The following is an 11,377-nucleotide window of genomic DNA, read 5'->3' on the forward strand; positions in this document are numbered from 1 at the left end:
TCATTTTTTTTATATTGGGTTATTCACAAGTGATGGTCTCGATAGTGATTGAGAATGTTTATATTTAGCGACTGTATTAATAAAACTGCAGCAGGTTAACACTCGTAAGTACATCAAATAATACTTACTAAAGCCTTTTTTTTAAATGCCTTCTAAAATGTTGCCCGATTGCACTGGTTCAGGGATGATTTTGGGGTGGATTTTATTTTGTGGGCCCAATCCTGTTGTCAGGTGGAATTGTTGATCAGGAAAGCCCCACATGACTGTGCCAGACTCCAGAGGATGATTCTCAAATAGGTGGTCAATTAAAGGCCACCTCTGGGATTTCAGGACAATGGGCAGACTCGAGGCTAAGGTTCAGTAAGATTCCTTCCAGGACCGAGAGACTGGTGACTCGGCCCTCAGACCTTGGAGCTGCAGATGTAGATTGGAAGAAAAGAGGGATCTTCACGATGGAGGTACAGCAAGGAGCTTTTATAGTTTAAAAAAATAAAGAGGCCTCAATTACCAATCTCTCATCATGAAGGGGCCAGAAGTATTGCAGTTGCAGGGAGAGTGGTAAGGATGAGTCCCCCAGCTGAATGGAGCATGGCTCTCATCCCAGTCTGCTGCATTGAACATAACTTGCCCTTGAGACTCTTCCTTTGTCCAGTTGCGGTGCATGGAGTGGCCTCAATAGGCCCTTTAATTGACCACCTGCCATTTACAGCCAAACATTTGGCCCTTTGTATTTGATGATGTGCAAATAGATGGAAACTTCAGTTCGATATTTTTTTTAAAAGCCTTCGGGAAGCCAGAATGATTTGGGGCGCAGTTTGTACCTGGATCGCTAATTGCACCCAAAGCAGATACACCTAGCTATAACTTAGTGGCTTATTTTAGTTTCTTGTAGAAAAATGTGTAGTTTGTTTAAATATCTTGTAGAAAAATGTGTAGTTTGTTTAAATATTGGTGTTAATCCAACTATTCTTGTTTTCCCTCCCCTTTGTGTCTTAGATGGGTCAGCATCAGCATCATCATGTGCAAATACAAGAGGATTCAGATAGTGAAGAAGTGAAAACTTGTTTTCTGTTGCCTTGGAAGAAAAGGACTGAACTGAAGGCATAAACCATACAGGGAGTTATGCAATGGAGTGGCATCTGCTGAAGCTCAGGCCTGTTTTACTCTTGCCCTCCCCCCTTAAAAAGAACTTGTCATCTTTTAAGTTTTGATTCCGATGATCATGCTGCTAATAGACTTGGAATTACTCTTTCCAGTGGCTCAAAATATGGCACCGTGCCTGGACCGGTTGTATAGTGTAAAGGTTCATATTGAGAGAGCTTCAGCATCCTGGCGATGGTTTCTGAATGGAATTTAACTTTTTTTTTGCAAGAAGCACAGTTTCCAGCAACCTTCTAGCATGCTTGCCATTTTCATGACTTTTTAATCATTCAACACCCTATAAAGGTGCTCCCTATTACTACGTCGGTCAGGGTACGTTTCTTTTTTTTGTCTGTTTACTTCCTAAGGATTTGCTTTGGACAAACAGGGATTATAACTCTTCGGTATTTGCTGTAATTTCCACACTAGATCCCATCCTTGCATGTTTTTAAACTGTCGGACCACTCTTCTGTCAGAATCTGAACTAAAATCTGGTCCATTTTACAACTCATTTAACTAACTGATTTTGCAATAGTGAGAAATCATGAATATCCAAACGTGGATGTATGTTGACCTGGAGATAGTTGTTTAAAAGAATTGAAAATTCACTATTAGTAAAGGATTAACCAAACAGTGTGCACAAAAGTAATCATAATTAGACTTAATACCAAGTTGATATACATAAAACCCCAACTGCAATATTTTCATTGAATGTATTTCCTTTTGAATACAGTATAATTCAATGTTTATGTAACACTGTGCTAAATAATTACCCTCCACCACACCAATTCTGGAGCATTTTATCAGTTTTAGTAATGTGATATAATTTGCTATTGTAGGTATTTTGACTGCGTGAAGACTGTGCCATTTATTACATTATTCCCGTTGCCTATCGTCCTGAATCTGGTTAACTGAGCGGCAGTCAGAATGTAAAATATTTTTTCCTCATACAGTCGGTCTGCTATATTAAACCTGTGCAGGTAATGCATCGCTGCATTTGCTGCGAATGTTTTCAGTGTCACCGCTGCTTCACTGTGAAGGAAGGGCAGTAATTTTCAGGATACGGAAGCAGAGGACAAAAGCACAAGATGGAAGCTGTCCTGATAATTTCACATTCAACACTTGCGTGGTCTTACTCTTGCTTCATGGGTAACTCTCTAAGTTAGTTCAGTGTGGCTGTAAAAATGTATGAGAGAACAAATAATTGTAATTTTTGGGTTATAATTGAACAACTCTTGCCCATCTGGCTATAGCAGTTATTTCAAATGTGCAATAAAACCCAAAATTGGATTTTGGATATTATAACGCTCTTTTGCTCACTTGTGTAACTGCTTACCTTTGCAGTCCTTAACTGCAATCTGTTTGCATATTATCAGCTACTGAATCATCAGGCGTAAGAGTGTTACCCATGAGTGAAATTTTAATGATAAGGCGTTTTCTTATGCACCCATGAAAATTGGTGTTAACCAGAGGTACTGGCAGAGTGTAGAACCCTATTGAAATTAATTTAACGTGCAAGTACTATAGGCTATTATTTCTCATGTTAAAACATGCTGCAACCAGTCTAACAGTGCTTTGAGGCTTCTATGCAAGCTCATTTTTGCAAGCTAGAAGACATGTTTAACATTATAGATGAATCAGCTTTTTATTTGAAACATAATGATATGTTTCCCAGCACTTGACCCTCGTATTGAACATAATAAAATTAGGGATTCATTGACAAAAATGGAGACACAACTCTTTGAGTTTGGTTGAAACGTTCTTGTGGCTCCAACAGATCAAGGATAGAACATTACTCTGGTTCCAGATGCCCCTTAAGTGGCTAACCATGCTTTCACTGCTGTTTTTACTTATTTCTAATATAACCTTCTAAACCTTTCTATCTCATGTACTTAAGCAGCTTGCCCTGAGATACATCAATACTATTCACCCCAGTTGCTCTATGTGGTAACGCATTCCACATCCTAACCACTCTTTGGATAAAGAGGTTTCCCTGAATTCTTTAATGGATTTATTAGTGACTATCTTCTATTTATATCCAAAGGCTTTTGACTCCCCTAGCTGATGTAGTGAGGGTCTTGAGCTTTCAGTCCTATGGCAGAACTGGTCATTAATCTCTACGTTAAAAAACAGGTCGAAAGACCGGGGGTTTTAATGGCACTTTGCTTTATAGTTTTACGTTTCTTCCCCCAGCAATGTGGTGAACAGTGTCAACGACTTAAATACTCATCTTGCAGCATCTAATTTCATACCATGCGCTCCGCCAATTTTGAACCATTTACCTTTGAATTTGATTTGATATTGTCACATGTATTAGGAGACAGTGAGAAGTATTGTTTCTTGCGCGCTATACAGACAAAGCTCATCCTAACCACCATACAGATGGAGAGTGCGGGAGGGGTGCGTTGGAGCCGGCGATTTTACATGCCTTCACCTGAATTTGCTCCCAGTAGTTACAACAATTAATGCTAATACCGCCATGTAAAGTGAAAATAAGTTTTTCCTTAACATGTTTTCACTGTGTTATTTTGGGTAAAATTTTTAAAGGGAAGTATTTTGATGTACAAGTACACATTCCAGATGTGATTTGTGGTGCTTCATGTAAAAATGGAAGGTGATGAGAACACAAAGTGGCTTTCTGTCTGACTGAGTGGTGTTCAATTGTCAATAATTAATCGTGATTTTGTAACATTGGTGCCGGTTTCTAATATTTATGAAATTTGGGTGGGGTAGCGGAAAGGTTTCCCACTGTACATTATTTGTACTGAAATTATAAATTGGTGAGTTAAGAATGCATTTATAGTTGATCAGAAATCAATTAGAAATTAATTACAATTATGAAGTATTCTAGTTTCAGAAATGATCGAAAGGCTGTTGAAAATCATAGTTTGTTATTTTTTAAGCATGTATAAAATTAAGAGATGAGAATTTGACTATTTAATACACAGTTTCTATGCATTAAAACATGACAAGGGCAGCGAACAGGCAAGGTGATTTGCACAGCTTTGAGCATAGCCTCCAGGTTGGATTGCTTACGTATACTTCAAAGTTATGTCTGAAATAAAAAGTATTTGATTCTTTATTAATAATCTGTGCAGCCTCAGCCTGCGGTTCACTTTAGCACTCCCTCAGGGAAGACTCCAGGCTGCAAACAGAATGTATTTAATACGCCTAAGACTTCGCTATAATTAATTCCTGGCAGAATTTTGACAACATTTCATGTCTGCAGGTGTTTTTCACTCATCTGACAGCTGCCAGTAACTATCATGGAAAGGTTATCTGACACAATAAAGATATGATGTCGAGATGCCGGCGTTGGACTGGGGTAAGCACAGTAAGAAGTCTCACAACACCAGGTTAAAGTCCAACAGGTTTATTTGGTAACACGAGCTTTCTGCACCTTCATCACCTGAGTTCCTCACCTGATGAAGGAGCAGCGCTCTGAAAGCTCATGATGCCAAATAAACGTGCTGGACTTTAACCTGGTGTTGTAAGACTTCTTACGATAAAGATACAGTAACAAAGTTTGCAAAAAGGTGTCACATGTAAAAAAAAAACGCCATAGCAGTACTAAATGCTGATATCTTAAAACTATAATAATGTTTCAGCTTAAGGATGCCAAGATGTGAAGACCACTGCTTATGATGAGATTTCATTTTTTGAAGCCCATTTGATTGGTATTGTTGCTTATTGGAGCACTGGTGACCGAGTATTTGGAAAGGAGAACACAGGTTCAATTTTTCCAGCCGCACACAATAAAAGTTGGGCGATGGTGGGAGGGAATTGCTAATAGATTTCCAAGTATGTCTCCCATCAATTGCTGCTTAAAACTAAGTCATCTACCCCAGTCTCTCAGCTGCAAAATCCTTTGCCTTAAAGATAAATAAGATCGGTGGGGGTGGTTGTTGCAGGGGAGGGGTGGGGGTTACAATCAGAGATAATGCACAGAAAATGAGATGTATGGGCAAGGTAAATACCCTTAAATCGATATATCAGTTGAAACTTGAATTAACAGTGCACTTGTACATTAATATTTAAAGTCCCAAATTTATATGCTAAGATTTACTTTTTTGTCAAAAGTGGGGTTGTTCCCTCCTTGTCGAGAGTTGTTCTGCCAAAGGTTGTTACAGATATAGCATTTAGTGCAAGGAGCCAGCAGGGATTTAAGCCATGGCATCAGTGGAATTGTCTATTCACACTCTTTTCAGCAACTTAAAATTTTAAGATTCACAACATGAAAACTGTAAAACAATTTAAATATGAATAAAGACAGGCTAGGCAGGCAATGAACAAACAGCCGGTGCATCGTGTTTGTGCTATCAATTCTGTTACAACTAAGCAACATGCGTCTCAATGCTCCACACCTATGAGCAGCCAAGTCGTTTGCAGTGATTCAGCACTTGTTGCACAAGCCAGCGATATATTCTAAATGTCTGTGGTCCTGTTCAAAAAAAAGACCTCGTAATATCTGTTCTAGTCTTGGCTTTGTCACACTTCAGGCATGTAGCTCCTTTTAAATACAAATCTTTCCTGGACTTTGAAAAGAGAGAAACTTCAATCTTCTGGGGAAGGAAGTATTTTCAGCGTAATAAAGATTTTCATAAACCTTGTTGAAAACATGACTAATCATATCTCTTCCCTAAAGATAATTATATGCAGCACGGCGGCGCAGTGGTTAGCACTGCTGCTTTACAGTGCCAGGGACCACCTGGATTCAATTCTGACCTCAAGAACTCTCCCCGTGGCTGTGTGGGTTTCATCTGGGTGCTCCGGTTTCCTCCTGCTGTACAAAGATGTGTAGATTAGGTGGATTGGTCATGCTAATTTGCCCCTTAGTGTCCAAAGATGTATAAATTAGGTGGATTAGCGGGGTAAATATGTGGAGTACTGGGACAGGGAGTGGGAGGGCCTGGGTAAGATGCTCTTTCAGAGAGTCGGTGCAGACTCAATGGGCTGAATAGCCTCTTTCTGCACTTTCGGGATTCTATGTATTGGATTTTATACCGATTGGACCTTAGTCCAAATTTCTGAGGAAAGACTCCTATGTGATACATCTGTGTTTTTACCCTCCCTTTCAGAGGTTTGTCTCTGTAGACCACTAGGCTATAGTACATATGATGGGAGATCCAGAATGCCGACCTAAAGTTTATGTATTAGTCACAAGTAAGGCTTACATTAACACTGTAATGAAGTTACTGTGAAATTCCCCTAGTCGACACATTCTGGCGCCTGTTCGGGTCAATGCACCTAACCAGCACGTCTTTCAGAATGTGGGAGGAAACCAGAGCACCCAGAGGAAACCCACGCAGACACGGGGAGAATGTGCAAACTCCACACAGACAGTGACCCAAGTCGGGAATCGAATCCAGGTCCCTGTGAAGCAGCAGTGCTAACCACTGTGATACCGTGCCGACCTGTGGGACTGCTTCCCTATGTTTACCTTAATCTAAGTTGCTAACCTTAACCCAATAGTATTTGATTGATATATGATATCATTGGTGCCTGGAACATCTGATCCGTTGTTTATGCTGGAGTTTTACACATGGGCAATAGGCTGAACTCCTGTAGTTAGGTTAGGATGATTGGCCACGCTAAATTGTCCCTTGGTGTTAGGGGATTTGCAGGGTAAACATGTGGGGTTACAGTGATAGGGCATGGGTGGGATTGTTGTCTGTGCAATGGACCAAATGGTCCCCTTCTGCACTGCAGGGATTCTATGATTCTATGAATTGTAAATAGTATAGGTCAGAAAGTCTCTAGACTGTTTACTGAATGGGAATAAAGCCACTTGGTCGGCAAGTCCTCTAGCAAGGTGATCCTGGAGAGAACCAGCATTAAAATCCTTCCTGTTCCCAACTGTCACTGAACATGCGACTGATGCAAGGATATCAATCTCAGCTGTCCTCAAGGGGCTTCTCCAATGGCTGTCTGTGTTAGGTTGATTGGCAATGATAAATTACCTCTTCGTGTCAGAGGGACTAGCAGGCAAATACGTGGGGTTACAAGGATAGAACCAGGTTGAGATTGGATCGGTGCAGGCTCGATGGACTGAATGGCCTCTCTGTGCACTGTAGAGATTCTATTCTATGATTCTACGATTCTATAATGAGGCTAATTGAAATTTCTTCACAGGCAGAAGTTACATGCACCCACCTTTTCTAATGGATCTTTATGGAGAGAATACTTAACACTGAAATCCCTTTGTTCATTCAAAAATATATTCTGTCGTGTAGCCGAAGCGATTAAATGATAGTTTCTAACCTCGAGATGTTCTTTAATATGGCACTTTAAATAAATTGGTACCACCTTTCTGTTTTGATTGAAAGAGTCCAGCACGTACCTCACACAGATTTCCAAGGTTATGAGACTATAAGAGATCATTAAAGCTCCTAGGAGGTTACAGCATAGGAAATAAGGGAGTATCATTATCTCTTGTGCTGCAAATTGCAATGAGGTGATATTCATTTGTCATGGTGTAACTACATTCCCATTCAAATAGTTAATTAGCCCTCTGCAGTGCATTTTCCCCCCCAAAATGCTCAAGCCTACACAACAACATCCAAATGATTTCTGCGAAAATCTATTTCCATAGTAGGATTGCTTAGTATGTCTTCAAATGCTGTGGTAATATATATCCCTTTTAATGTATTTTTAAATATGGTTGGAGAAAAAAAATAAAACAGGTGTAGGAAATAAGAATATCTGGGTTTAAAATTCAGCCGATAGAAACTGATACACTTTTAAATACAAAAAAAATGAAAGCAAGGTGATATGTTACATCAGATAGAGTAATTAAATTCATGTTTGCACTAAAACAAACTCATACTATATGATGAAGTCGCGTATTTTATTAAAGGAGAAGTGATTGTTAATTTGGTATTGGATGTCTGAATTGTGATCTGCAGTATCTTGGGTGTGTACCGCTCTTTCAATAAAATTATCCAGTTTGCTGCAATTTTGCCAGGATTTGTTTTTGTAACCATGAAGATGTATATAAATAATGACATTTATTTCTAGTTCAGAATGTCTCTGATAATTGTTTTGTGGGACAATAAAAGTTTAGGTTTTTATTTTAGTTTTTGTTTGTCTAAGAGTGTGGCTTATGGTCTGGATGTGGTTTTTATTTCTTCCATCACGTTAAGTGGTTTTATGACATTCAACCTCCTACCCAAGCTGGACCCTGGTTTGGACCAAACTTCTTCTGACTCAGTTTGCTAATTCTGTGATGATTCCATACTTTTGTATTATAATTTAAATTCCGTCATATGCTATAACCTTTATAAGACTATTGTTTTGTGTGGAACATATTGATTCTTCTTTTATTCCGTGTTTATTGAACTTCAGAAATGCACACTTCAACTTTGATGATGACTTATTTGTCATTGCATTTGGCTAAACCTTACTTGCCTGGCTGAATTCTTATGATATGGGGTATTGTAAATTTAAATTAAAACAAAAACATTTCAATTCATTGAATCCTACAGTGCAGAAGGAGGCCATTCAGCCCATCAAGTCTGCACTGACCACAAACCCACCCAGGCTCTAACCCCATAACCCTTTGCATTTACCCTAGATAGTCCCCCTGACTTAAGGGGCAATTTTAGCATGGCCAATCCACCTAACCCTCACATCTTTGGACTGTGGGAGGAAACCGGCGCACCCGGAGGAAACGCATGCAGAGACAGAGAGTACGTACAAACTCCACACGAACAGTGACCCGAGCCAGGAATTGAATCCGGGTCCCTGGCGCTGTGAGGCAGCAGTGCTAACCACTGTGCCATCCAATTCAGTATTCTATAAATTAGTCATAGCAGGAATTAAATATTTTCCCATTTTAACCGTGACCAAAGTGCTCTAACTACAACATGGACAGTCAAATCCTGGTTGATAGTTTCCAATAACATATAGTGTTTAGGTAACACGTTTAACATTATATAACATCTGAAAGTGCTTCGCTGGAGTATCATAAAACAAAACAGGAAAACGGTCATATGAGCTATTAGGGTGGATGGCAAAAAGCTTTGCCAGAAAGGCAAGTTTTAAGGAGTGCTAAAGGGCAAAAGCAAGTGGAGAGAAGGAGAGGTTTGGGTAATGAATTCCAGTGCTTAGGTCCCAGACAACCGTAAGCACGGCCACCAATGGTGGACGGATTAAAACTGCTCAGCAAGCAGAATTTGACGAGTGCAGATACCTCAAAAAGATTGTGGGGCTGGAGATTATTATCGAGGTGGTGAGGGATGAGGTTATTAAAGACTTGAAACCAAAGTTGAATATTTTTAATGAGGCATTGCTTAAACAGGAGCTAATATAGGTCAGCAAGCATAGGGCTGATAGGTAAGTGGAACTTGGTGCAAATTGGGACCCGGGCAGCAGAGTTGTGGATGAACTCGCGGGTAGAACGTGGAAGGTTGGTCGGGCCAGATTTGGAAAACCCAAGCCCAGAGATGACGAAGGCATGTTTGAGGATTTCAACAGCAGATGAGCGGAGGCAGAGATGGCATTGGATGATGCTATTCAGGTGAAAATAGGCAGTCTTGGTCATGGCGTGGCCATGTGGTTGGAAGCACATCTCAGACTGAAACATAACATTGACGTTGCAATAGTCAGGCTTGGCCTCAGACAGTTGCCAGGGATGGGGATGGAGCCAGTAGTTGAAAAATAGGGTTTGTGGCGGGGAGCGAAGATAATGGCTCCATCCTTCCCTATATTTAGTTGGAGGTGATATCTTTGACAAGGTACCGCATGGTAGGTTGTTGCACAAGGTTGAACCTCATGGAATCCAGGTTGAGGTCGCTAAATGGATACAAAATTGGCTTGATGACAGAAACCAAAGGTGGTTGTAGAGGGTTGTTTTTCAAACTGGAAGCCTGTGACCTGCGGTGTGCCTCAGGGATCGGTGCTGGGTCCACTGTTATTTGTCATTTATATTAATGATTTGGATGAGAATATAGGAGGCATAGTTGGTAAGTTTGCAGATGACACCAAGATTGGTGGCACAGTGGACGGTGAAGAAGGTTATCTCTGATTGCAATGGGATCTTGACCAATTGGGCCAGTGGGCTGACAAATGGCAGATGGAGTTTAATTTGGATAAATGCGAGGTAATGCATTTTGGTAGATTGAACCAAGGCAGGACTTATTCAGTTAATGGGAGGGCGTTAAAGAGAGTTACAGAACAAAGAGACCTAAGGTTACAGGTTCATAACTCCTTAAAAGTGGAGTCACAGGTGGGCAGAGTGGTGAAGAAGGCATTCAGCATGCTTGGTTTCATTGGTCAGAACATTGAATACAGGAGTTGGGACATCTTGTTGAAGTTGTACAAGACATTGGTAAGGCCACACTTGGAATACTGTGTACAATTCTGGTCACCTTATTACAGAAAGGATATTATTAAACTAGAAAGAGTGCAGAAAAGATTTACTAGGATGCTACTGGGACTTGATGGTTTGAGTTATAAGGAGAGGCTGGATAGACTGGGACTTTTTTCTCTGGAGCGTAGGAGGCTGAGGGGTGATCTTAGAGGTCTATAAAATAATGAGGGGCATAGATCAGCTAGATAGTCAATATCGTTTCCCAAAGGTAGGGGCATCTAAAACTAGAGGGCATAGGTTTAAGGTGCGAGGGGAGAGATACAAAAGGGTCCAGAGGGGCAATTTTTTCTCACAGAGGGTGGTGAGTGTCTGGAACAAGCTGCCAGAGGTAGCAGTGGAGGCGGGTACAATTTTGTCTTTTAAAAAGCATTTAGGCAGTTAACTGGTGAAGATGGGTATAGAGGGATATGGACCAAATGCGGGCAATTGGGATTGGCTTAGGGGTTTAAGATAAAAAGGGCGGCATAGACAAGTTGGGCTGAAGGGCCTGTTTCCATGCTGTAAACCTCTATGATTCTATGCTTATCCTGTACATTCTGCAGGGTCGGTCATGATATGGTGAGTTCTAAGAGTATTTGCATTGCATTCTCTGTGCAGTGAATTCACCTTTTAACTTCGTTTTCATATCTTTATCTTTTAATTACCCTTTCACACTTGCGACCTCATCAATTTCCTAATTGTCTTGCAGTTATTCACTTTGTGTCTACCTTCTATTCCCGACTGCTTTTTTCCTCTTCCCGATTTAATGTTTTAAATCCTTCACTACTTGATTCCTAGTTTAATTTCCATCTGCTTTTTGATTCCCTGCAATTCTCTTTCACTGTACCTATCTTCTATCCCCTGTTCTTCTTTCCTCACCTACAATCA

At 40.4% G+C, this 11,377-nt stretch overlaps 1 protein-coding gene across 2 annotated transcripts in view; it reads left to right on the forward strand.

The window, feature by feature from the left end:
- The window catches only part of cacul1 (CDK2 associated cullin domain 1), a 94,668-nt gene extending 86,453 nt beyond the window's left edge, over positions 1 to 8,215 (forward strand). For both annotated transcript variants that reach the window (XM_078223240.1, XM_078223241.1), the window contains one exon: positions 997 to 8,215. In XM_078223240.1, the coding sequence (XP_078079366.1) occupies positions 997 to 1,046 (50 nt within the window). In that variant the 3' untranslated portion in view covers positions 1,047 to 8,215. The remainder of the gene's footprint in view (positions 1 to 996) is intronic.
- Positions 8,216 to 11,377: the final 3,162 nt, after the last annotated feature.

The sequence above is a fragment of the Mustelus asterias genome, chromosome 11 (genome assembly GCF_964213995.1).
Source record: "Mustelus asterias chromosome 11, sMusAst1.hap1.1, whole genome shotgun sequence".
Lineage (NCBI taxonomy): Eukaryota > Metazoa > Chordata > Chondrichthyes > Carcharhiniformes > Triakidae > Mustelus > Mustelus asterias.